Source organism: Oryctolagus cuniculus, chromosome 19 (assembly GCF_051225735.1).
Source record: "Oryctolagus cuniculus isolate XC-2025 breed Fujian yellow rabbit chromosome 19, ASM5122573v1, whole genome shotgun sequence".
NCBI lineage: Eukaryota > Metazoa > Chordata > Mammalia > Lagomorpha > Leporidae > Oryctolagus > Oryctolagus cuniculus.
This window is the reverse complement of record NC_142885.1, coordinates 71,817,658-71,843,391: the sequence shown is the minus strand read 5'-3', so window position 1 is coordinate 71,843,391 and position 25,734 is coordinate 71,817,658. Positions and strand designations below refer to the sequence as shown.

Sequence of the window (25,734 nt, the reverse complement as noted above, 5' to 3'; positions counted from 1 at the left end):
TGGTCTTCTGACTTACTCGCCCAGTGGACAACAGTGGTCGGGCTGGGGCTGGGCTGGGGTCAGAGCCAGGAGCCTGAAACTCAGTTGAGGTTTTCCTCAAGGATGGCAGGAATCCAACTACTTGAGCCATCAACCTGCTGCCTCCCAGGGTGTTAATGATTCACAGGAAGCTAGAGGGGAAGCAGAGACAGGACACAACCTGGGCACTCAGATACGGAATGCAGGATCCACAGTGGCACCTCAACTGCCAGGTCAAACACCCCAACAGTCTGCTACATCTCTGGAAGGACAGTCATTATGGGCAAGGTGTGCCTCCCAGCGGGTGAAATGCCACCCGGGAAGCCCGCGTCCAGCACCAGAGCACCCGGGATCGAGTCCCACTTCTGTTCTCGATCCAGTTTCCACTAATGCACCTGGGAGGCAGCAGAGGGGACCCAAATTCTTGGGTTCCTACCACCTACGCACAGGACACAGATGGAGCTCCTGCCTCTGGGCGCCAGCCTGACACGGCCCAGCTGTCGTAGGCACTGGGGAGCCAGCCACAGATTGAAGGTCGCTAGGCCTCTGCCTTTCAAATCAATGGTAAAGACATGAAAAGTGCACACACTGGGCACCAGGGTCACAGGTCAGCGCTACTGAGTCACCAGGACCCCCCCACAAGGACAGCTCTCTCACTGACCAGTCACCAGGACCCCCCCCCACTAGGACAGCTCTCTCACTGACCAGTCACCTAGACCCCCCCTCAGGGACAGCTCTCTCACTACCAGTCACCGAGACCCCCCCACAAGGACAGCTCTCTCACTGACCATCACCAAGACCCCCCACAAGGACAGCTCTCTCACTGACCAGTCACCAACACCCCCCACAAGGACAGCTCTCTCACTGACCAGTCACCAACACCGCCCACAAGGACAGCTCTCTCACTGACCAGTCACCAACACCGCCCACAAGGACAGCTCTCTCACTGACCAGTCACCAACACCGCCCACAAGGACAGCTCTCTCACTGACCAGTCACCGAGACCCCCCCTCAGGGACAGCTCTCTCACTGACCAGTCACCAAACCCCCCCTCAGGGACAGCTCTCTCACTTACCTCCGCTTCCTTCTTCTTAGCACGAACCTTCTCCACCTCCGTAAGAATCTTCTGGGATTCGTCCACATTTCCTTCAGCTCCAAGCTGCTCGGCTTTAGCAAGGAGTTTTCCTATCTCTTCGTTCAACTCATGCACTTTTTCTGCCTGAGGGCAAAAAGAATCAGTTAAGCAGAAATTAAAAAGGAAAGATTTTTAATGCGAAGGAAACAAGCGCTTCTCCCACTGCGCTTCTGGTCTATTTCACTGGACAGAAACAGCTTACAACCCACAGAGCGGCCTGCACAGTCTACCAGTGACGGCACCGTTGGCCACCACTGAGATCTGACCGTGCACAGTACGCTCTGTCCACCTCTGCCCCTGCCACAGTGGCCCCCAGGATGATCACACGCTGCTCCTCTTCTAGGCTGTCTCATTTTCTGTCTATTACAGGCAGTCTCTGGGCAACAAAACATCTAGGTTAAATGCACCACGTGTGCTGGACAGAACTCCCAGTTACGGGATTTCAGAAACAAGACAGCAGCCATGGCCAACCTCAACGCTTGGGACCTTCGTGGGAAGAAGAGAAGCTGCTCAAACAGCAGGACAACCTGAAAGGGGAGCTGCCCCAACTACGCCCCGTGACGGGTGGGCGTGCCAGCTCCCCAAGACCCCAGCTGTGCACATTCTACAGGGTAAGAAATGCAGACCCCTGCCCCTGTGGCCCGAGAAGACGTGCGCCATGCAGCACTGGCTTGAGGCAAGAGCAGAGCCTGAGGACCAGGAAGAAGGAGCAGCTCCACCCCACAGAAGCACTGCTCCATAACAACTGAGCAGAGCCCTCCTGTGCCAATAAACACACCAAAGGGTAGAGGGCAGGAGACGAAACACCACCTCTGGCCCAAACACCACCTGCATGCGTCCTAAGAAACGCTCTCACAAAACTGAAGAGAGGTGGGTGTGGGCACAGCAGTGAACACGACACGGGAGACAGGTGCGTCCCATACTGCAGTGCCTGGGTTCCAATCACTGCCTTGCTTCTAATCCCAGTTTCCTGCTACTGTGTGCACTGTGACGCAGCAGCTGATGGCTCAAGTGCGTGGGTCTCTGCCACCCACACGGGAGACCCACACTGAATTATGGGCTGCTGGCTCTGGCCTGGCACAGCCCTGGTTGCTGCAGGTATTTAGGGAGTGAACCAGCAGATGAAATCGGTCTCTTTTGACTTTCAAATAAAAGTTTAAACATTGACAGTACTGAAAAGAAGGAGAGTGGTGCAGCTAACACCGTGGCCAGCCACAGATGGACCTCCAATCCACAACAGGGATGCACCACGGCTTTGCCATTGCCCTCTTGAGTCTGCTGCCGCCTGTCTTATGCATGGATGCTTGAAAACTGCATTTTAAAACACACGTACAGAGGAGGGCAAAATGGACAGGAGATAAAGACAGAAGGGGCAGCTCCTGGGGATCAAGGGTCACTGACGCCCTTCTTCCTCACAGTCGTCTGTGCATTCCGGGAAGGCACGCGGCAGAGCACACTGCCGGTCACCGGCAATGCAGTACTGCCCACAGGCGCACCTTTGCAGAGACCTCCGCACTGATCTCCTCCTGTGTCTCTGCCAGACGTTTCTTGGCGAGCTCAGTCCTCCGGTCACACTCCGCGATGAAGGACTCCAAGTGATCCATCGCCTGGCTCGGGAAAAGCAGAGAACTACGGTCACCCACGTCCCTCTGCCTCTGGATTCCTGAGTTGTTTCACAAAGCCTGCAGGTTCAAGGGGCTGAGCTATGCTGCAGCTAATGCATTCATGATCCCACAAAGTCAGGGGGCCAGGACGCCCAGGACTGCTCAGGAGCATCACCTCCGATCTGATTCTCTTTTAGACCCAAAGTTAGCAACAGGGCCTCTACCCTCAAGTTATTACCAAGACGTTTTGAGGACAACTGAAACACTTGGGGCAGCCACCGTGGCACAGTGGGTTAAGTTGCCACGCAGGATGCCTGATCCCATGTCAGAGTGCCGGTTCTAGTCCTGGTCACTCCATTTCCGATCCAGCTTCTCAGCAATACCGCACCTGGGAGGCGGCAGGTGATGGCCTGATTACTTGGGTTCCTGCCACTCGTGTGCGAGACCAGAATGGAGTCTGGGCTCCTGGCTCTGGCCTGGCCCAGAGACGAGCACTGCAGGTGTTTGGGTGCTAACCCAACAGATGGTAGATCTCTGCCTCCCTCCACGTGTGCTCCCCTTTTCAAGCAGATGAAAATACACGAACGTGTTCTAAAGTAAGCGAACACATGGCCATCACAGAGTTCTGAGGGACAGAAAAGCGTGACCAGAGACGAGCTAGTGCTGGAGGCCCCTCCTGCAGAGCTGTGGGAGATGCACAGGATGTACTCACTGGTCTTTGGGAACCACGCACACATTATCCCCTCATGTCCTGAGGGCACAGACCCCCCTTCCACCTCAAAGACAAAACAACAGAACAAACATTACTGAGAGCTGTGAGCACCTCCAGTTATTGTCTACTGTCTCACGTAACGGGAAACTCGTTACTATCTAGAAAAGAAACAGAGCTCGATGGTGAGAAACCGCAAGTGAGAACGAGCTGTCAGACATGCCACGTCCACTGCCACAGCCATGCAGAGGCCAGCCCAGTCCCCGCCCCCAAGGCCCACGTGTCCCACGGCTTGTCAGGGGCATGGAGTTTCACCTCCCAAGTTACACCTTCAGTTGTCTTACTTATGTCGGCCTCATGCTAAATATGACAGCAAGCGTGCTTAGCAGGGATACCAGGGTTACACTGTGCCACCTACCACCAAAGAACAGAAAAAAGAAAATTACGGTTGGAGAGGAAAAGGCACTGTGAATGACAAAGACCCCAGGGTGACTGTCCACCAGAGAGCACAAAGCAGGTGAGCTCTAACGACACGCTCTGGGACGTTCTATGTAGCACTGGATGGGTGACAGGGACGCCGGGAAGGGTTACAATGTCTTCCAGAAATCCTTTTAAATAATGACACCCGGGAGTAGGTCAGGTCCAGGGAGGCGTGGGGACAGCACCAGTCAGTGAGCGCGCCCCCAGGGCTCAGCCCGCGGTCGGGGAATGCAGACCCTGCCCACGGGGGTGATCTGGAAACATCTCAGTGCATTCCACCCAGCGGGACAGCAAACAGCAGTGCCTTTGCTGGCCCCCTCACGGGTGCATGCTGCCCTTGCTGGAGCTGCCTGTGCTCACAGTGTGGGATGCCTCTCCACTGCCTGCCCACCTGGGATCCACCGAGGGATCCACCCACCAGGAGCCAAGTGAGAAACAGACATCTGTCAGCTCCGCCCTCGCCAATCAAAGCAATTACCTCTACCTAAAACAAAACTCAAGTGCCATGGACTCAGCTGCCTGGTAATCTAGAAAACCAAAAGGTAAACTAGGAAAACAAGCATGCCATGGAGAGGGCTTTTCACTGCTCTGTACCAGGTGGTTCAGGGACAGGCAAATGGCACACAGCACAGCTAAGACACCACCTGGGACACTCCTGTCACATCTCAGAGCACCTGCCTTGAGTCGGAGCTCCTTGGCTTCCAATCCGGCTTCCGGCTAATGGGATCCGAGGGTGGCGCAAGCAGTTGGGTCCCTGACACCTAAATGGGAGACCCAGCTCTAGCTATTGCAGGCATTTGGGGGAGTGCATCTGCGGACAGATCTGCTCTACCCTACCCTACACACACACACACACACACACACACACACACACAAGTGGTTCTCTGTTCCTAAGGAAACAGCAGATGCAGGGGTGGAGTCTGGCCCAGCAGTTAGGATGCCAGCTGCAACGCCTGCACTGCTGGGTTAGGTCCTGGCTCCACTTCCAATTCCAGACTTCTGCTAACACAGACTCTGAGTCAGCAGTAACAGTTCAAGCAGTTGCGTCCTTGTCATCATGAGGAAGACCTAGATAAAGTCCCCATCTCCTGGGCCTGTGGAGAATGACCCAGTGGATGGGGGCTCTGTCCCTGATTCTCAAATAATCTGTACCGAGATTTAGATTGAAAAATCAGAGACATCTGAGTCCAAAGATTAGGTCCAAATCACACCTACCACCTACTAGAAAGTCACCCGACCCACACCACTGTCTCAAGGTGAGGTGAGACCCTCAAAGTACCTGGCCCCATGCCAGCAGCCCCTAGCACCCTCAGCAGGAATGCCCAACCCTCCACACAGGACTGCATGGTGCGGTTCAGCCATCCAGCCAGCCTGTCAGAGCTGACACAGCACCAAAAGACCTTGTGCCGCAAGCCTTACATGTGTTCAACAGCCACAGTCGACAAAATCAGACTCCAGCTTCCCAACTACAAAGTCAGGGTCAGGACACAAGGTCCTTAAGCGCTGGGTCCAGAAACCTTGCGTGGGACCCCCCAGCACCAGTCCAGTCTACAGATAAACATAAAAATCACACAACTTGCCCAAGGTCACACAGGGATTCGAACGCAGGGTAAATAATGTCACGTACACTACACATCATCTATGAGGTAGAAAAAGTAAGCATATGGGGTGAGCACTGTGCCACCACTTGGAATACCCATGGTTCAATCCTGGCTACTAGATTCCAGTCCAGCTTCCCCCTAATGTGCATCCGGAAGGCAGTAGGTAGTGACAGGTAGCTGGATCCCTGCCACCCACTGTGAGACCCAGATGGAGGGGAAGGCTTCTGGCTTCAGTCTGGCCCAGCTCAGGTCCAGCCAGCATTTGGGGACTGAATAAACAGATGGAGATCTTTCTCATTCTCTCTGCTTCCAAGTAAGTAAAAACAAACGATCAATAACATTTTTTTTTTTTTTGGACAGGCAGAGTTAGACAGAGAGAGAAAGGTCTTCCTTTTTCCGTTGGTTCACCCCCAAAATGGCTGCAATGGCCGGTGTGCTGCGCAGATCTAAAGCCAGGAGCCAGGTGCTTCTCCTGGTCTCCCATGCGGCTGACAGGGCCCAAGCACTTGGGCCATCCTCCACTGCACTCCAGGGCCACAGCACAGAGCTGGACTGGAAGAGGGGCAACCAGGTCAGAATCTGCCGCCCCAACCGGGACTTGAACCCGGGGTGCCGGCACCGCAGGCGGAGGATTAGCCAAGTGAGCCGCGGCGCCAGCCATGATAAATACCATTTTAAAGAAAACCACCCAGGTAGAATCAGAACTGGCTTCATGGGGCCAATGCTGGGGTACAACGGGTTAAAGCCCTAGCCTGAGGCACCACATCCCATCTGGGCACTGGTTCTAGTCCCGGCTGCTCCTCTTCCAATCCAGCTCTCTGCTGTGGCCTGGGATAGCACTAGAAGATGGTCCAAGTCCTTGGGCCGCTCACCCACGTGGGAGACCTGGAAGAAGGTCCTGGCTCCTGGCTTCGGATCATCACAGCACCAGCCATTGCAGCCATCTGGGATATGGGGAGTGAAGCAGTGGATGGAAGACCTCTCTCTCTGTCTCTACCTCTCTCTGTAACGCTTTCTTTTCTTACTTTTTTAAATTTTTTGACAGGAAAAGTGGACAGAGAGAGAGAGAGGCAGACAGAAAAGTCTTCCTTTTGCCGTTGGTTCACCCTCCAATGGCTGCCGCGGCCGGCACACCGAGCTGATCTGATGGCAGGAGCCAGGTACTTCTCCTGGTCTCCCATGCGGGTGCAGGGCCCAAGCACTTGGGCCATCCTCCACTGCACTCCCGGGCCACAGCAGAGAGCTGGCCTGGAAGAGGGGCACCCGGGACAGAATCCGGCGCCCTGACCAGGACTAGAACCCGGTGTGCCGGGGCCGCAAGGCAGAGGATTAGCCTAGTGAGCCACGGCGCCAGCCCTCTTTCAAGTAAATAATCTTAAAAAAAAAAAAAAGAACTAGCTTCATCTTCATTTGAAGAGAGCTCAGAAGTGACTTGATCTGTATGTTCTGAAACCTGTCAAACATTACAAAGCAAGACAATTTGGAGGAAAAGGTTAACTATGCTTTTGCTGAACTAAAGAAACAAATTCTTTGGACCAGTACCATGGCATAGTGGGTAAGGCTGCCGCCTGCAGTGCCGGCATCCCATATGGGTACGGGTTTGAGTCCCGGCTGCTCCACTTCTGATCCAGCTCTCTGTTATGGCCTGGGAAAGCAGTAGAAGATGGCCCAAGTCCTTGGGCCCCTGCACCCACGTGGGAGACCCAGAAGAAGCCGCTGGCTCCTGGCTTCACATTGGCACAGCTCCAGCCATTGCAGCCAATTAGGCAGTGAACCAGTGGATGGAAGAACTCTCTCTCTCTCTCTGCTTCTCCTTTTCTCTCTGTGTAACTCTTTCAAATAAATAAATACATAAATCTTTTTTAAAAAAAAGAAATTCTTTACATTTTTAATATGTGAACACTAAAAAAAATGTACTATTCTGTTAATGTTTTCATAGGTTAACTAAACTAACTTTGCTGTCTGCTAGTTTTTAAGTTGAAAACCTTGGGGGCTGGCATAGTGGTACAGTGAGTTAGGCTGCCACTTGCCATGACAGCATCTGGTGTGGGAGTGCTGGGTCAGAGTCCTGGCGGTTCCCCTTCTGAGCCACCTTCCTGCTAAGGCAGCTGGGATGCCGGCGGATGATGGTGCAACACACTCAGGCCCCTGCCACCCATATGGGAGACGTGGATGGCGTTTGTGGTTCCTGACTTTGGTGTGGCTCAGCTCGGGCTGTTGTGGCTGTCTGGGGAGTGACCTAGGGGACAGAAGATATCTCTGTCACTCTGTCTTTCGAATTAAATTCTTCTTTACAAGCTATCACGGGCAGGCGTCTGGCCTAGTAACTGAGACGCCAGGTTACAGCCAGCATCTCCCATGGGAATGCTGGGCTCTACACCTCACTCTGCTCCTGCCTCCAGCTTCCTGCTGATGCACACAGTGAGGGCTGCGCTGATCAGTCGGAAGACTGCGTCCCTGCTGCCCACGTGGGAGACCTGGGTTACGTTCCTGGTCCCTAGCTTTGGTGCCAGTCGGGGACCACTGCACACATTTGGAAGTGAGCCAGTGGATGGGAGTGCTCCAATTCTCTGCTTCTTAAATTAATGAATATAATTTCTTGAAAAAGATGGCAACAAATCTTTTCAAAAGGTGCCATGAAGCAACAATCATTACAATCAGGAAAGAAAAGCTTTAAAATTTAATTCAACAATTTGATTAAAAAGACTTACAAAAGCATTCTGGTGTATAACCCTTTACATCCTGGGTCAAACTATTAAAAAGTTTTGAGGCAATCAGACATTTTCCCAGAATGAATGTGACATTCACAACTGTCAAGCAGCAGTGTAATCTGTATGCCTTGGACACACAGTCTGCAGTACTTACGGAAGGAGTTCTCTCTCCATGAGCGGCTATAAAACAAGCCAGCAGGGAGGGGCCTTTGGCTCGGCAGAAGATGCTGCAAGGATGCCCCCGCCCCAGGGAAGCCGCTGGGTTCAGGTCCTGCATGCACTTCCCAGCCCACCCGTCTCTAACACACACGCTGGAAGCAGCAGCTGAGGCCAAGTACTCGGTCCTTGCCTCTCCCATGGGAGACCGGGACTGAGTTCCAAGCTCCTGGCTTCCAGCTCTAGCTGTTGCAGGCTTTCAGGGTGTGAACCAGAAAACAGAAGAAACCTCTCTCACATGCCTTTCAAATAAACAACAACAAAAAATATGTTGCAAAGATCCAGTCAGGAAAAAAAAGACAGCAAGATAAAGATAAAACAAAATAGTCGTCGTGTCAGTAAGTGTCATTAACTACTCTGCTCAAATCTGTAAATTTTCCCATACATTAAAAATAAAAAAAAAAGATGCTAAGTAGATTCGATTACAACCAAGGATATTCCAGGTTTTGTATACGGGTAAAGGGAACTTCAAAATCTGAACTATTTATAGATGAAACCTCAAGTCCTGGAAAGTCTGAGTTTCCTGAGAAGTGGGAACAAAGGGGAGACATATCTGGCCCTGCGCTCATCACAGCTGAAGGTAGGCGATGGGCACACAGTGACCAATTCATTTTGCAATTACTTTTACTTTCATACTGGAAATTTTCTACAAAAAGAAGTGTCTTAAAACAAACCACTGGGGCCGGCGCCTGCGGTGCTGGCATCCCATGTGGGTGCCAGTTCAAGTCCCGGCTGCTCTGCTTCCAATCCAGCCCTCTGCTATGGCCTGGGACAGCAGAAGATGGCCCAAGTGCTTCGGCTGCGGCACCCACGTGAGAGACCTGGAAGAAGCTCCTGGCTTCATATTGGCACAGCTCCGGCCACTGCAGCCAATTGGGAAATGAACCAGCAGATTTAAGATATCTCTCGCTCCCTCTGCCTCTCTAACTCTTGCCTTTCAAATAAATAAATAAATCAATCTTAGAGAACTGGCACTCAAAGAGATGCTAGCACTGCAGCAGAGGATTAGCCTACTGCGCCACAGCACCAGCCCCTTGGCTGCTCCACTTCTGATGCAGCTCTCTGTTGTGGCCTGGGAAAGTAGTACAGATGGCCCAAGTCCTTGGGCCCCTGCACCTGCGTGGGAGACCCGGAAGAAGCTCCTGGCTCCTAATCGGCACAGCTCCAGCCCTGTGGCCATTTGGGGAGTGAACCAGCTGATGAAGACCTCTGCCTCTCTGTAACTCTGCCTTTAAAATAAATAAAGGAGGCCTGCCCCAGGGTTCACTAGGCTAATCCTCCGCCTTGCAGCACCAGCACACCGGGTTCTAGTCCCGGTCGGGGCACTGGATTCTGTCCCGGTTGCCCCTCTTCCAGGCCAGCTCTCTGCTGTAGCCCGGGAGTGCAGTGGAGGATGGCCCAGGTCCTTGGGCCCTGCACCCCATGGGAGACCAGGAGAAGCACCTGGCTCCTGCCTTCAGATAGGCGCGGTGCGGCGACCATTGGAGGGTGAACCAACGGCAAAGGAAGACCTTTCTCTCTGTCTCTCTCTCTCATTGTCCACTCTGCCTGAAAAAAATAAATAAATAAAGGAATCTTTTTTAAAAAGTCAATCTTTAAAAAAACCAAACCCACTTGAGGGACTGCAGTTGGCCCAGCAGTTGTGTACCACATCAGAGTACCAGGGATCAATACCTGCCCCCCCCCTTTTTAATTAAGATTCTTATTGATTTGAAGGCAGAATCACAAACTGGGGGAGGAGGTAGGGACCGCAAGGCAGTTCCCCCATCTGCTCATCTACTGATTCACGTCCCAAATGGCCACAGTGGCAAGGGCTGAGCCAGGCCAAAGCCAGCACCTGCAACTGCACCTGGGCCTCCCGTACGGCTGGCAGGGGACCCAGCACTTGAGCCAGTTTCTGCTGCTTTCCCAGGCACCTTAGCAGGAAGCTGGCTCAGAGGTGTAGCATGCTGGCATCGCCTGCAACACTGGCATCCCCTGTGGGGCTGGTTCTACACCCAGCTGCGCCACTTCTTCTGTGGTTTTTAAAAATTTATTTGTATTTGAAAGGCAAAGAGTTACAGAAAGGCAGAGGCAGAGGCAAAGAAAGAGAGGTCTTCCATCTGCTGGTTCACTCCCCAGATGGCCACAAGCAGAGCTAGGCTGACCCAAAGCAGGGAGCCAAGAGCTTCTTTTAGGTCTCTCACACAGGTACAAGGGCCCAAACACTTGCGCCATCTTCCATTGCTTTCCCAGGCCATAACAGAGAGCTCTATCGGAAGTGGAGCTCCTAGGACCCAAACCAGCACCCGTATGAGATGCCAACACTGCAGGCAGCGGCTTTCCCCGCTAACCCACAGCGGGCTGCTCCACTTCTGATCTGCTCCCTACTAACGGCCTGGGACAAGCAGCAGAGGACGGCCCAAGTGCCTGGGCACCTGCCACCCATATGGGAGATCCAAAGAAGCTCCTGGCTCCTGGTTTCAGTCTGGCCCAGCCCTGACTGGGGATGAATCAGCAGATGGAAGATCTCTCTGTCTCTCTCTCTTTTTTTTTTTTTAATGTATCTGACAGATTTAGACAGTGAGAGAAAGAGACAGAGAGAAAGGTCTTCCTTCTGTTGGTTCACCCCCCAAATGGCTGCCATGGCTGAAGCTACGCCGATCCGAAGCCAGGAGCCAGGTGCTTCTTCCTGATCTCCGACGCGGGTGCAGGCGCCCAAGCACTTGGGCCATCCTCCACTGCCCTCCCGTGCCACAGCAGAGAGCTGGACTGGAAGAGGAGCAACCGGGACAGAACCCGGCACCCACATAGGATGCCAGCGCCGCAGGCAGAGGATTAACCAAGTAAGCCACGACGCTGGCCCTCTCCTCTCTTTCAAAAAATAAATCCTTAAAATGTAGCAGCCAGGACTTTAACTGGAGTGCTGTAGGCAGTGGCTCAGCCCGCTGTGCCCCAACACTGAAACGGTTAAAAGGTCAACCAACCATGGCCAGTCAGCTGTGGTACAGTGAGTAAAGCCACCGCCTGGACACTGACATCCTATATGGGGTCTGGTTCGTATCCCAGCTGTTCCACTTGTGATCCTGTTCCCTGCTCATGGCAGTGCAAGATGGTCCAAGTGCTTGGGCCCCTGCCATCCAGGTGGGTGATCAGTGTACAGCATTTAAGAACCGGGCTGCTGGAGCCAGCATGGTGGTGTAGTGGGTTCCGCTGTTGCTTCTGACACCCACATCCCACAACACAGCTCCTGGATTCCAATCCTGGTTCTACGTCCAATTCAAACTTCGGGCTAAACTGCACCTTGGGAGGTCGTGGACAACAGCCCAAGTAACTGGTTCCCTGCGAGTCCCACCCATGTGGGAGACCTAGATGGAGTTCTGGGCTTCCACCTGGCTCAGTCTTGCAGTAGCAGGCATTTAGGGAATGAACACGCAGATGGAAGCTCTCTTTTTCTGTCTCCTTCTCTCCCTATTGCTCTGCCTTTCAAATAAATAAATCTTAAAAAAAGATAAGGTTTTTTAAAAAATACCATTCGTTGAAAAAACAAACAAATATATTTTAGGTGTGGGCATTCAGTATAGCCATTGAAACACCAGTGAAGACACCTTGTACTACATCAGAGTGCCAGCTGGCATCCTGTCCGCTCTCAGGACTTCCTGCTAACGAACACGCTGAGAGGGGTGCCCAATGGCCAAGGACTCAGGTCCCTGCCACCTTTGTGGGAGACACAGGATCCCACCTTCAGCATGGCTCAGGCCCACCTGATGCAGGATGTGAATCAGTGGATGGAAGACACCTCTACCTGCCTTTCAAATAAAATAAAAATAATGATATTAATTTCTGAACCTGTCAGGGCTTACAGGTAACCCTAACCTGCGTGGAGAAGTGACTGCTCAGTGCTACACAGAAGCATCCACAGGGGCTGGCGCTGTGGCGCAGAGGGTAAAGCTGCTGCCTACAGCTGCAGCACTCCGTATGGCTGATCCACTTCCAGCACAGCTCCGAGTGATGTGCCTGGGAGCAGTGAAAGCCCCATCACTTGGGCCCTGCCACCCACGTGAGACCTAGAAGCAGCTCTGGCTGCTACCTTGTAGCTCAGCCCAGCTCCAGTTATTGCAGCCATTTGAGGAGTGAAGCAGTGAATGGAAGATCTCGCTCTCTTTCTCTATATGTGCCTTTCAAATAAATACATCTTTTTTAAAAAAAGAAGTATCCTTGGGGCCGGCACTGTGGCTTAATGGGTAAAGCTGCTGCCTGCAGTGCCGGCATCCCATATGGGTACCAGCTTGAGTCCTAGCTGCTCCACTTCCAATCCAGCTCTCTGCTGTGGCCTGGGAAAGCAGTGGAAGATGGCCCAAGTCCTTGGGCCCCTGCACCCTCGTGAGAGACCTGGAGGAAGCTCCTGATCAGCCCAGCTCTGGCCACTTGAGGAGTAAACCAGCGGATGGAAGATTTCTGTCTCTCTGCCTCTGCCTCTCTGTAACTCTTTGCTTTTCAAATAGATAAATAAATATTAAAAAAAAAAAAAGCCAGCAGCAGCACCCAGCACCCACTGGGAGGGAGCATGCACTGTGGCACAGGGTCTGCTGCCGCCTGCGATGCGAGCATCCCACATGAGCACCAGTCAGCCCCAGCTGCTCGGCTTCCAGCCAAGTGAATGGCCTGGGGAACAGCAGGTGATGGCCCTAGTGCTTGGGCCCCTGTCACCCACACGTGAGACCCAGACGGAGTTCTAAGCTCCTGGTTTCAGCCTGATCCAGCCTTGGCCTTTGTGGCCATTTGAGGAGTGACCAGCAGATGGAAGATCTCTCTGTTTCTCCATCTAACTCTGCCTTTTAAACCTAAGTTTTTTCTTTCTTTTTTTTTATTTTTTTGACCCCTTCTCTGCCTCTCAAATAAGAAACAACAACAAACACCAGGGGCGTGTTGCGGGTTAAACTGATGCTTGGAACGCCACATCCCACACTGTAGTTCCTTGTTCCAGTCCCAGCTCCTCCATTTCCATTCCAGCTTCCTGCGATTGTACCTGGGAAGCAGCAGATGGTGGCTCAAGTACTTGAGTCCCTGATGCCCACGGTGAAGACCCAGCTGACATACAGGACTCCTGGCTCAGTCCCAGCTGCTGTGGGCATTTAGAGACTGAACCAGTGGACGGAACACCTCTGTCTCTCCCCGTCTCTCTCTCAAATACACGATCTTAAAAAAGAAAAAAATCAGCTGGGGTTGTGGCATAGCAGGTTAAGCCAATGTTTTTTCAGAGCCAGCGTTCCGTTTCAGAGCACAGGTTCACCTCTGGGCTAGTCCATTTGCAATCCAACTCCCCAACGTGCCTGGAAGGCAGCACATGAAGGACCAACGCTTGGGCCTCTGCCAACCACATGGGAGACTAGAACGGACTCCCTAGCTACTGGTTTCAGTCTGACCCACACCTGCCTATTGCAGTCACCTGGGGAATGAACCAGCAGAGGGACAATCTCTTATGCTGTCTCTCCCTACTCTGTCATTCTTTCAAATACATAAATCTTTTAAAAAAAGAGATAGATTTAGAAACAAAACACTACGGAAGAATCCAAACCACACTGTGCTTCTCCCCATAACCTCCTCAGGGGTACTCCCACGTGGGTACGCAGCTGCTTCGTTCTCTCTTCCCAGCTGTCAATCATTCCACTGAAAGGAGGAGCTACGATTCAGCCCCTCCCTTTCAGGGCGAGTCTACTTGCTGGGTTCCTGCCTTCCGCAGGAGTATTCTGCGTACGCAAGGCTACAGTCAGAGAGCTGTCAGCACCCACACCGCTGGGTGTGTTTTCACATCTTCCCAGGTTACCCATCTCTCTACCTCCTTAGTTCTGAGTCAGGGTGAGCACCTGCCCCAAGATCAGATACACACAGCAAAATCATGTCCTTTTTTGCCCTTATCCAGTGCGTCTACCCACTGCCCCTGTCTTGAAGAATCTCATACATGAAGGAAACCAGTCACCCTCAAGTACACTGCGAATCATCTGTCCTAGTTCACTGATCTCCATGTAAATGCTTATGCAGCTTTTTTTTTTTTTTTTTTTTTTTTGACAGGCAGAGTGGACAGTGAGAGAGAGAGACAGAGAGAAAGGTCTTCCTTTGCCGTTGGTTCACCCTCCAATGGCCGCCGCGGCCGGCGCGCTGCGGCCGGCGCACCGCGCTGATCCGATGGCAGGAGCCAGGAGCCAGGTGCTTTTCCTGGTCTCCCATGGGGTGCAGGGCCCAAGCACCTGGGCCATCCTCCACTGCACTCCCTGGCCACAGCAGAGGGCTGGCCTGGAAGAGGGGCAACCGGGACAGAATCCGGCGCCCCGACTGGGACTAGAACCCGGTGTGCCGGCGCCGCTAGGCGGAGGATTAGCCTAGTGAGCCGCGGCGCCGGCCTATGCAGCTTTTTAAAAGTATGATTAGGCTGGCTCCGCGGCTCAATAGGTTAATCCACCTAGCGGCGCCGGCACACCAGGTTCTAGTCCCGGTCGGGGCGCCGGATTCTGTCCCGGTTGCCCCCTCTTCCAGGCCAGCTCTCTGCTATGGCCCGGGAGTTCAGTGGAGGTTGGCCCAAGTGCTTGGGCCCTGCACCCCATGGGAGACCAGGATAAGCACCTGGCTTCTGCCTTCGGATCAGCGCAGTGCGCTGGCCGCAGCGCACAGGCCGCGGCAGCCATTGGAGGGTGAACCAACGGCAAAAGGAAGACCTTTCTCTCTCTCGCTCTCTCTCACTGTCCACTCTGTCAAAAAATAAAAAATAAAAAAAAATAAAAAATAAAAGTATGATTAACAAAATCACACAGTTACAGTATGTTCTGATATATGTACACATTGTGAAATGAGTACTACAGCCAGGATAACTGACGCATCCATCACCTCGTGTCCGAGAATACTTAATTCAATTCTGTTAGCAACCTTCAAGGGAGCGACATGTTATTAGCTAGTCCCCACCCTGTGTCACTCCTGCAGACTCCAGATGACTGAACATCTACACCTCTCACTGTATCCTCCTGAGTCTCCCGCCCCACCTTACGTGGGAATTTTTGAGGTACTAATAAGTTAAGATTTTATCCAACCAAATGTATCCATCTTTTTCTCACAGCTTCTGGGTTTTATCAGATCTCAACGTGATAAACTCGTTTTTGGGGGGGTTCCAACTTGGGGAACTCACACCCCGGCACTGGGACATGAGATGCAGGCATCCCCAGTGGCAGCTTAACCCAGCGCACAAGGCCCACCCTGGGTTCTGTGCTTTTCCGCCCAAGTTCCCTCACACCACACTCCGTTGTCTCCTTCCAGGCTTCTCTCAGGAACCTGAAAGGCATCCAACCCCTCTGCCGATCCCTAGCCACACCAGCAAGAGAGGATGAAAGACAAAACAACTGAAATGGAATCGCTCTAAAGCATGCATTCTCAAGGGAGCCAGAAGTGAAAACTGGTCGGAAAGCGTGAAGGCATCTGATGTGACGATCGTCTGGGCCTGGCAATGGGTCACAGTATATAAACAGATATGCAGGTTATCAGGTACCAAAAGCCAATGGCGGTGTGGGGTGACGATTAGTAAGAAAGGTCTACAAAAGGCTGCTTTTCAGGGTAATAATGAAATAAAGGTTGAGAAAACGATACTGTAAATGCATTTACTAACATGTGTAAGATATTACTACTACTGAAAACTAAACAAATGTAAACTGGGACCATAATGAAGACTTTGAAATCACAAAATGTCAACAGTCCAATAATGGCAAGTGCTGGTGGGGGTATATGCACTGTTAATGTGGGTGGAAACTAATGGGTCCACTCAAGCCAGCAACACAAGCACAAACAGGACAACATCTCAGAAACTACCCGGAAGAATAGAGGCATCCCATGCATGCCAGCCAGCCATCCCTCTCCTGGCAGCACAGCCTAGAGAAATCCTTACATGTGACAAAAGATGGTTAAAAAGCCATAATATTGTTCATAATTATAAACAAAGAGACCTAAAAGTAATCCAAATGCCTACAAAGAAAGGATAGCTTACAATATATTTTAAGCAGCAATGAAAACAAATGATACCAAACAACTTGAATAAATACTGAACAAAAAAAGTTGTTGAAGGCTATCTATACTATGAAATCATTTTTATAAAACTCAAAAACACAATAAAAGAAATAAAACCTAACAAAAATATTACTAAAAGGAAAAATACAAAATTTAAGGAAGCAATGAAGTGGTAGCTACAAAGACACAAAAAGGCATTACTGCTAGGGCAGGTGTCTGGGCTAACAGTTACCCACCCTGGTTAAGATACTGGCATGGGGGCAGGCGCCGCGGCTCACTAGGCTAATCCTCCGCCTTGCGGCGCCGGCACACCGGGTTCTAGTCCCGGTCGGGGCGCCGGATTCTGTCCCGGTTGCCCCTCTTCCAGGCCAGCTCTCTGCTGTGGCCAGGGAGTGCAGTGGAGGATGGCCCAAGTACTTGGGCCCTGCACCCCATGGGAGACCAGGATAAGTACCTGGCTCCTGCCATCGGATCAGTGTGGTGTGCTGGTCACAGCACGCTGGCCATGGCGGCCATTGGAGGGTGAACCAACGGCAAAAGGAAGACCTTTCTCTCTGTCTCTCTCTCTCACTGTCCACTCTGCCTGTCAAAAAAAAAAAAGATACTGGCATGGGGGCCAGTGATGTAGTAGGCTAAGACTCTGCCTGTGGCGGTGGCATGCCAGTGTCGCTCCCCCTCTTCGTGGAGGAACGACACAGGACCCTGCGCTGTTCTTTTGTCTGCTCGGCCCTCCCCGGGTTTGCTGCTGGTTCTTCCCGGGTTGGCTACTGTCCCTTCCACCTCCGTGGAAGGGCGGTTCCCCCTGGCCACTTTCCCCACTTCCGCAGGGGAGCGGCACACCGCCGGCCGGCTCTCTCGGGGGCTGCACAGGTGTTCCCCTTAGATGTTCCCCTTAGATGTTCCTGGTGCATGCCGTTTCTCTCCTCCTTTATAGTCCTCCTCCGCCAATCCCAACTCGGCTGCCCACATGCTGAGTACGCTGCTCTCCTCCAATCAGGAGCAAGTCCTACAGTTTATTGGCTGAACTGGAGGCAGCTGTGTAGAAGCTATTTTCTCCTCTCCCAGCGCCATATTGTGGGAGAGCAGATGCATAGAATAAGTCTTAATTCCAGTAACTTAGTCTAGTCTGAGTTGCTCCCCACATGCCAGTTGAGTCCCCACTGCTCCTCTTCTAATCTATCTCTGCTATGGTCTAGGAAAACAGGATATGGCCTAAGTGCTTGGGCCCATGCACCCATGAGGGAGACCAGGAAGAAGGCTCCTGGCTCCTGGCTTCAGATCGGCCCAGCTATGGCCATTATGGCCATCTGGGGAGTGAACCAGTGGATGGCACACCTTTCTATCTCTCCCTGTCTGTAACTCTACTTCTCAAATAAAAACTATTAAGTAAATCTTAAAAAAAAAAAAAAAAAAAAAAGACGCTGGCATGGATTGGTGGGTGGAGAAGAAAAATGTGGTACAACAGCTGAGATGTCACTTGGGACCTGGTATCCCTTCTCAGAGTGCCTCGGTCTGGGGCCCCAGTTCTGCTTCGGACTCCATCTCCTGCCAACGCACACCCTGGAAGGCGGCAGTAGTAGCTCAAGTGCGTGGGTCCCCTTTCTCACCTAGCGGACCTGGACTGACTTCCCAGCTCCCTGCTCGGGCCTCTGCTCAGCCCCAACCACAATGAACATGTGGGGAATGAACCAGCAGATGGCAGTTCTGTCTCTCTGCCTCTCAAATAAATGGCAAAAAAAAGCGGGAGGAACAGAAAATGGTATTGGCCTGTTCTAGCTCCCAGCTAGAGGGGAGGACGACAAGTGTCCATGTCACCATCTGGCTTCACAACTTACACCTGTTACATGAGTCTGGCTAGTTCAGTATTTGGTTCTTCACAGTAAGGATGAACTCAACACCAAATAAAACTTACATCCAACTCAAAAAACAGCTCTCTCTCTTTACTGGCAATCTCATAATCTGCTCGGAGGGCCAGGTCGTGGATTTTGGTGCATTCTCCTAAGTCCATGCGCTGTGGGAAAAGAAACAAAAATGACACATGAACACCAACCATACAAAGCATGCGACAGATTGTTTAAATACTGAGACTATGGTAAGAAAACCAAACAGGTTTTTACCCAGCATGACTGCATGACACATGGGAGTGATGTACCTGAGAGTGAGAAGGCTTGGGCCTCTCAGATCGAGAGATAACTGGATCATAGCCATGGAAACGACATGAACAGCTTTTGCCAGTCTTGCGTTTGGATAGGTCTCAGCATTCAGTAACCACCAGCAGGGAGGTGCAACTGGCAAGAGGGCCAGAAAACAGCAGCACCGCCAGGGGTGTCCAGGAAGTGCTTCCTGCAACCCTGACTGCTCCAGGTGTTCCGTGCCCCAGGTGCAGACAAGGCCAAGAGCAAGCAGAAACCGCGGTTCTGGCAATGATCATCCAACCTAACACCTCTCTCTGTGTAGCTCTCTCAACACTACAGGGAACAAATGAGACCAGAGCTGTGGGGCAGCAGGTAAAGCCCCAGCCTGGCTCAGCACAGGCTGCTGCAGCCATCTGGGGAGCAAACAGTACATAGGAGATTTTTCTTTAACTCTTCCTTCAAATAAACAGGGGCCAAAATTGTGGCATAGTGAGTAAAGCCCTGCCTGTGACGCCAGCATCCCATATGAGTGCTGGTTCAAGTCCTGGCTGCTCCACTTGCGATCCAGCTCCCTGCTAATGCGCCTGGGAAAGCCATGGAGGGTGGCTCAAGTGCTTGGGCCACTGCACCCATGTGGGAGACCCATGAGAAAGCTCCTGGCTTTCAAATAAATAAATCTTTAAAACAAAATGATCTGCATTATAAGATTAGCTTGATATGTTACTATGTGCTCCAACCACAGGCAGAACAATCAGACAACACAGCTCATCTCTTATCTACACCCCGAGTACATACCTCCTACCTCTGGCCATGTAAACAGCACTAAGGAAGTTACAGATCATCTATTTATAAAACCCAACAACCCAAGCAGGTGACCCCTTGATCAGACAAAAGCACAGCTACACAACTAACAAAAATATACGAAAAACCAAAGTCACATTGGAGTGGATCCGGAAGCTCCTTTAAGCTACATTTCAAAGACTTAATGAGTCACAAAAATCCTTAGTATGGAGAGCTCTGGAGTGCCTGGCCCTTGAGCCATACAGGAAGTATGTGTCACACTCACTAACAAAGTATCTTTTTGGATCACCAGCAAAACAGCCAACAAGGGGCTGGGCAAACAACTGCTGCATTGTAGAGATTAAATTTCACTTAAAATCAACTTTTGGGGCCAGCACTGTATTGTAGTAGGTAAAGCTGCCACCTGCAGTGCTGGCATCCCATATGGGCACCAGTGCAAGTCCCAGCTGCTGCACTTCCCATCCAGCTCTCTGCTCTGGCCTGGGAAAGGAGTGGAAGATGGCCCAAGTCCTTGGGCCCCTGCACCCACATGGGAGACCTGGAGGAAGTTCTTGGCTTCAGATCCGCGCAGCTCCGGCATTTGTGGCCAACTGGGGAGTGAACCATTGGATGGAAGACCTCCCTCCCTCCCTCCCTCCCTGTCTCTCTCTCTCTAACTCTTTCAAGTAAATAAAAAAACTTTAAAAAACAAAAATCAGTCGGCACCGCGGCTCACTAGGCTAATCCTCCGCCCGTGACGCCGGCACACGGGGTTCTAGTCCCGGTTGGGGCACCGGATTCTGTCCCAGTTGCCCCTCTTCCAGTCCAGCTCTCTGCTGTGGCCCAGGAGGGCAGTGGAGGATGGCCCAAGTGCTTGGGCCCCTGTACCCGCGTGGAGACCAGGAGGAAGCACCTGGCTCCTGGCTTTGGATCGGCACAGTGCCGGCCGTAGTGGCCATTTGGGGGGTGAACGAACGGAAGGAAGACCTTTCTCTCTCTCTCTCTCTCACTGGCTAACTCTGCCTGTCAAAAAAAAAAAAAAAAAAAAAAAAAAAAAAAAAAAAAAGACAAGAGAATCAACCTGAAAAACCTTCTCTGTCTACACAACGCCCATGTGTGAGTGTTCCCCAAAATGCACCTACCGTCCCAGCCAGGATGTCATGGGGGCAGCAGTCCAGGAGGTGGCTCTTGCAGACACGGTCATCTGTAAACTTGACTCTCTGTCTGGTTTCGTCTCCTGAAATTCATTTGTGGTTGTAAATAAGACAGTGTTACCAAACTAACCACAAGGGTCTCTGGTGCCACAATTCACCTGGTGGTCTGCAGACTATCATGTCTGTGTTCTCCCCAACAAATACACTGACAGGCTCATCTAGAGATATTTACTTCTGGAGCAGAACACACATTTTTCTCTGAGGCTGAGCGTTTCATGAAGAATCACAATGAGATCTGACTCCATCGCTGTGCCAAAGAAGTCAAGGAGTCAGAAGGGAAGGCTGACCACCGAAAGCCCCGTCAGCCTGCATTTACACGTGGGCACTGCGGCACCAAACCCATGCTAGTCAGAGTGCCACGAACCACCAAGTAGGACTGACAGCTGGTAATCTCCACAAACAAAAGCTACTTATTCGACTTATCTTTCTGTTTCGGGAAAAACGCACGGGCAGTGTGCTGCCCCAAATTACATGAAGAACAAAGCTTTCAAACTCTTATCGCTGTTAATAACCTGGACCTGTTTTTCCTACCCCCTTGCATCCCCACCCGCAGGAGAGCTGGCACCTGGGAGTCACTTTTAGCAAGACAATACCGAAGAGAGCGAGAGGGGACGAGGTCAGTCAATACACACTGCGAGCTCCAACACACACTGTCCCATCTGCATTCTTCAAGCCCTCAGCTGCAGAATTTTATGCCCGCTGCTGAGAAGTTTTAAGGGGAAAGTGTTCTTGCCCACACCTGCAGTGAGGAAGTCGGGGGAACGATACAAGGTAAAGGCAAAGTGGCACGTGACAGATTTTAAAGCTGACCTGTGTACACGCACAGAGCTGTGCAACGCTAGAGGAGGAATATATTTTAGGATTTGCAAGCATCCAGAATTAATGTAGTGTCTTTACTGAAAATGTTTTCTTTCTAAACTACACTTTTAAAGTTACTTGTGAAAAAAGCAAACACTTTTTTGTTATAACAGCTTAGAAATTGGTTGTGACTCACGGCTCGATGAACATGAGGCTTTTCTGCAACTCCCTTGCAGATTGATGTAGGCAGGCAAAGATACACTGAACCTTTATAAATAAAATAGAGGGGCCACAATTGTTCAGTTTGTATGAAATAAAAATATGGGAAGCAATTCAAAAGCAACTCAACATACAAAGAAAGCTACAAGCGCTACTTCTCCTACGAAGTCCAGTGCGAGGAGTCTGCCCTGCCCTGCCGACCTGCCAGTGTGGCCTTTACAACCTCATCACCGGTCGAGAAGAGCACGCCAACCACAGCGGTGCGCAACAGCACGAAGCGCCCGCCTTCTCCAGAGACAAGCACCAGGCCCCTGCGCTCCGCCCTACGTACGACCTAGCCGACGACTGCCGAGCGCGGGCCCGGGAGTACCCGCAGGAGCCCCGCCACGGCAGCCCCCGGGGCCGGGCCCCCGAGCGCCCGGCTGCTACCCCCCGGAACAGCCCGAGGCGCGGCTCCCTCAGCGACGGCGCACGACGAGGACGGCCCGGGCCGCGGCGCCGCCCCGCAGCGGGGCCCGGCCGCCGGCGCGGACTCCCAGGGCGCAGACAAAGGCCCGGCGCCCGCGGTCGGCGCGCGGGGGAGGGGAGCGGCGCAGGCGCAGACGATCGAGGCCCCCGCCTCAGGCCGCTCGGCGGCCTCGCCTCTCTCCCGCCCAGCCCCTCGCCGGGCCGGCCGCCCCGACTCACCGTCCCGCGCCGTGCCCATGAGCTGGTCCAGCAGAGCCCGCATCTGCGCCTGGGCGGACATGGTGGCCGGCAGAGGCGGCGGAAGCAGCCGCGACAGGTCCTCTCAGGAGGGGGGTCCGCGGCGGCGGCGGCGGCGGCGGCGGCGGCGACGAGTCGCGTCGGCCTCGAGACGGCCGGCTCCTGTCGCCCGCGCGGCACGCCGGGAGGAAGTGCGTCGCGCCCGCGCACGGCCTGCCGGGAACTGTAGTTTCCCTCCGAGCCCGGGGAGCCCGAGGCTGCGGCCGGTCAGCGGGGCGGCCCAAGGGGCGGAGCCAGGCCCCAGCCCCCGCTTTACGGCGAACTGCATGCCCTAGGGAGACGAGGGTTTATAAGTCAGATAGGAACGGGAAGATGAAGCTCGTGCTGTTCGTCGCCGTCCTGAGCCCACGCGGACCCCACAGGTGCCTCCCGCGGTGCGGGGTTCGGAGGCTCGTCCAGGGCCCGCGGACACTGCTGCCGCCACAGTGCGCGTGTGTCCCGTGTCCACTCCGAGGCCGCAACCCTGACCCGGGCTCGTCTCATCGTGGACCTTCCGGGAGGGTCTCCCCGCCTCAGGGTCTGCCCCCGCCCCGAACTTCTGTCCGGAGCCCGCTCGGCACTGAGGATTCTGGCCCCGCTGGGCAGTCGGGCTCTGCGAAGGCTCTGGTGCTGGAAGGTCCGAGGCCGGCGGTGTAGAGGAAGCGTCGCGGGCCAGGGCCGCGGAGCCGCCGGGAACAGCGCTGGCCCTGCCTGCCTCGTAGCCCTCGCCCGGGAGAGTGGGCCCCTGCCCCTGGGTGCAGACGCGGGCACAGCGGGTCGCAGGCGTAGAGGCCCCGCTCCGACTCCGTGGAACCTGGTCCCCAGGTCTCGCCGTCGGGGGTTCTGGATGTGGCAAAGCCGGGCACAAACGTGGGAAATGCCTGGGAGCCAGGAACGCCTGGCGCCAGGGCCAAGCGGTCAAACAGCCGCGGGAAAGGACGCGGCACGGAGCTGCCCCAGACGCGCGGGCGGGCAGGGAGCTGCCCAGGCGTGAGCACGACTTGCAGTCACCCCGTCCTTGAACACAGTCCACAAGCGGTAATTGGATGTTATAGTTTCAAGAATCCAACAAGATTCAAAACCATCCAAACTCTGAGACCAGGTTTAAATTCTGTTTTAAGACACGACTTTGTTTCCAAATGGACATTCGAACAAACGCATTTAAACAACGGAATTAGGTATCTACTACATTGTCAAAATTCTTAAAAATCGTAGGTGCTGGTGTGGCACAGTCGGTTAAGCTGCTGCCTGCAACTCCAGCAACCTGTAAGAGCAGGTTCCAGTCCCGGCTGCTCCACTTCCAATCTGGCTCCCTGCTAATGCACCTGGCAAAGCAGAGGAAGACGGTCCACACACTTGGGCCCCTGCCACCCACGCTGGAGACCCAGACGAAACTCCTGGCTCCTGGCCCCAACCCTAACCCCAACCATTGCAACTACCTGAGGAGTGAACCAGCAGCAGATGGGAGATCTGTCTGTCTCTGTGTAACTCAGCCTTTCACATAAGGACATAAATCTTTCTAAAAAATTATTTTAAAATCTTACAACCAAGTACTGGTGAGAGTTTAGGGAAATACGCATTCTAATCCGTTATCGGGCATGGGCATGTGGCCCAGAGTTGAGGTGAAAGGTAAGACACACGCCTCACACACTGGAGTACTGGGTGTGATATCCAGCTCTTAACTCCAGCTTCCTGCTAATGCAGGAGACGGCAGTAATGGCCCAAGAAACTGGGCTCCTGCTACACTTGTGGAAGAAGTGGATTGAGTTGCTGGCTTCCAGCCTTGGCCAGGCCATTGCAGGCATTTGGGAAACGAACAAGTACCTGGGAATGCTCTTTCTCACTGCCTGTTGTCTCTGCCTCTTAAAAAAGTGGAATAACTCATACGCTAAATAAAACATGGTTATAAAGGAATAGTATTGAAGAGATTACACGTTCAAACTTGCAAGGGTACACCAAAAATGATAGTTAAAGGACAACATAGTTTTTTAAAAATATATTTATTTATTTATTTGACAAGTAGAGTTTACAGACAGTGAGAGGGAGACAGAGAGAGAGGTCTTCCATCTGCTGGTTCACTCCCCAGATGGCCGCAACAGCCAGAGCTGGGCTGACCTGAAGCCAGGAAGGAGCCAGGAGCTTCTTCTAGGTCTCCCACGTGGGTGCAGGGGCCCAAGGACTTGGGCATCTTCCACTGCTCTCCCAGGCCACAGCAGAGAGTTGGATCAGAAGAGGGGCAGCTGGGACTCGAAGCGGTGCCCATATGGGATGCCGGCACCTCAGGCGGAGGATTGACCTACTGCGCCTTGGCGCCAGCCCCAACATATAGTTTTTAATGCTTAAAATATTTTAAAAGAATTCTAGTTGAGGAGTTAGAAAACAGTATAACTACATAGAACATAAAGGAGATAAAAAGAAGTCAATCTAATAGGAAATAAACATACCCTAGAAAATATCAGCTGACTCCAAGGTGGGCTCTTTTTTTAGTTATTCATTTGAAACCAGAGTAACAAAGAGGGAGAGACAGAGCTTGTCTGCTGGCTCACTCCCCCGATGTCTGAGCCAGGAGCTGGGAGATTCTTCCAGGTCTCCCACATGAGCGCTGCGGGCTGTGCACATGGGCCATCCTCCACTGCTTTCCCAGGTGCATCAGCAGGGGGCTGGATCAGAGGTGGAGCAGCCAGTCTCAAACTGGAGCCCGTACAGGACGCAGCATCACAGATGGGATGCCAGTGTCACAGGTGGCAGCTGACCTGCTGTGCCACAATGCTGGTTCCCCAAAGGCGGACTGTTTCTTTTTTAAGAGTTATTTTAGGGTCCTGCGCGGTGGCGGTAGGTTAAGCCTCCGCCTGCGGCACTGGCATCCCACACAGGTGCTGGTTCGAGTCCTGGCTGCTCGGCTTCCGATCCAGCTCCCTGCTGGCGCGGGGAAACCTGCACTACCTCGTCGCTGGGAAGCACTTGTCAGAGGGCGCCCACCTCGTGTGATTGCTGGGAAGGCGCTGGCGGTGCTGGTCGCGCCTGACTTTAGTCCCGAGCCCCTCCGCAGGGGGTGGCTCAGGGCATGTGTCACCCACGGAGGAAGCCTGCATGAGCCTGGTCCTGCCCGAGCTGTTGCGGGCACCTGGGGAGTGGTGCTCTCTCTGTCGCTCTGCCTTTGAAAGAAAAAGCGGGCGCGGGCAGCAGAGCGGGGGCTGGAACACAGGCTCTCTGAATGGGAGGCGGCGGTGCCGGACGTTAGGGTCTCAGGAAGTCAGTGCTGCGGCGCGCCAGCTGGACCCCCAGGCAGAGCAGGCTGCGTGGACGTGCGCGGGCGGCCGGTCGCACACACGCGGGGGAGCCCAG

General features: G+C 53.1%; 1 protein-coding gene across 40 annotated transcripts in view; it reads right to left on the bottom strand.

Moving 5' to 3' along the window:
* LUC7L (LUC7 like) overlaps positions 1-22,552 on the bottom strand; it is a 31,952-nt gene extending 9,400 nt beyond the window's left edge. For 5 of the 40 annotated variants that reach the window (XR_016226255.1, XR_016226254.1, XR_016226253.1 and 2 more), the window contains exons 1-6: positions 22,333-22,517; positions 21,623-21,693; positions 20,557-20,651; positions 18,412-18,510; positions 2,650-2,760; positions 1,094-1,237 (exon numbers count right to left, since the gene is read on the bottom strand). Coding sequence is in view for 30 of the 40 variants with exons in the window: in XM_070064220.2 (XP_069920321.2) it covers positions 1,094-1,237; positions 2,650-2,760; positions 18,412-18,507 (351 nt within the window). In the remaining 10 variants the exon portion in view is untranslated. Of the gene's footprint in view, positions 1-16; positions 171-1,093; positions 1,238-2,649; positions 2,761-3,469; positions 3,534-3,564; positions 3,881-4,624; positions 4,708-18,411; positions 18,511-20,556; positions 20,652-20,726; positions 21,694-21,779; positions 22,211-22,332 lie in introns of those variants that run through there. The other 35 variants (XR_016226248.1, XR_016226247.1, XR_016226246.1 and 32 more) reach the window with 25 other exon arrangements.
* Positions 22,553-25,734: the final 3,182 nt, after the last annotated feature.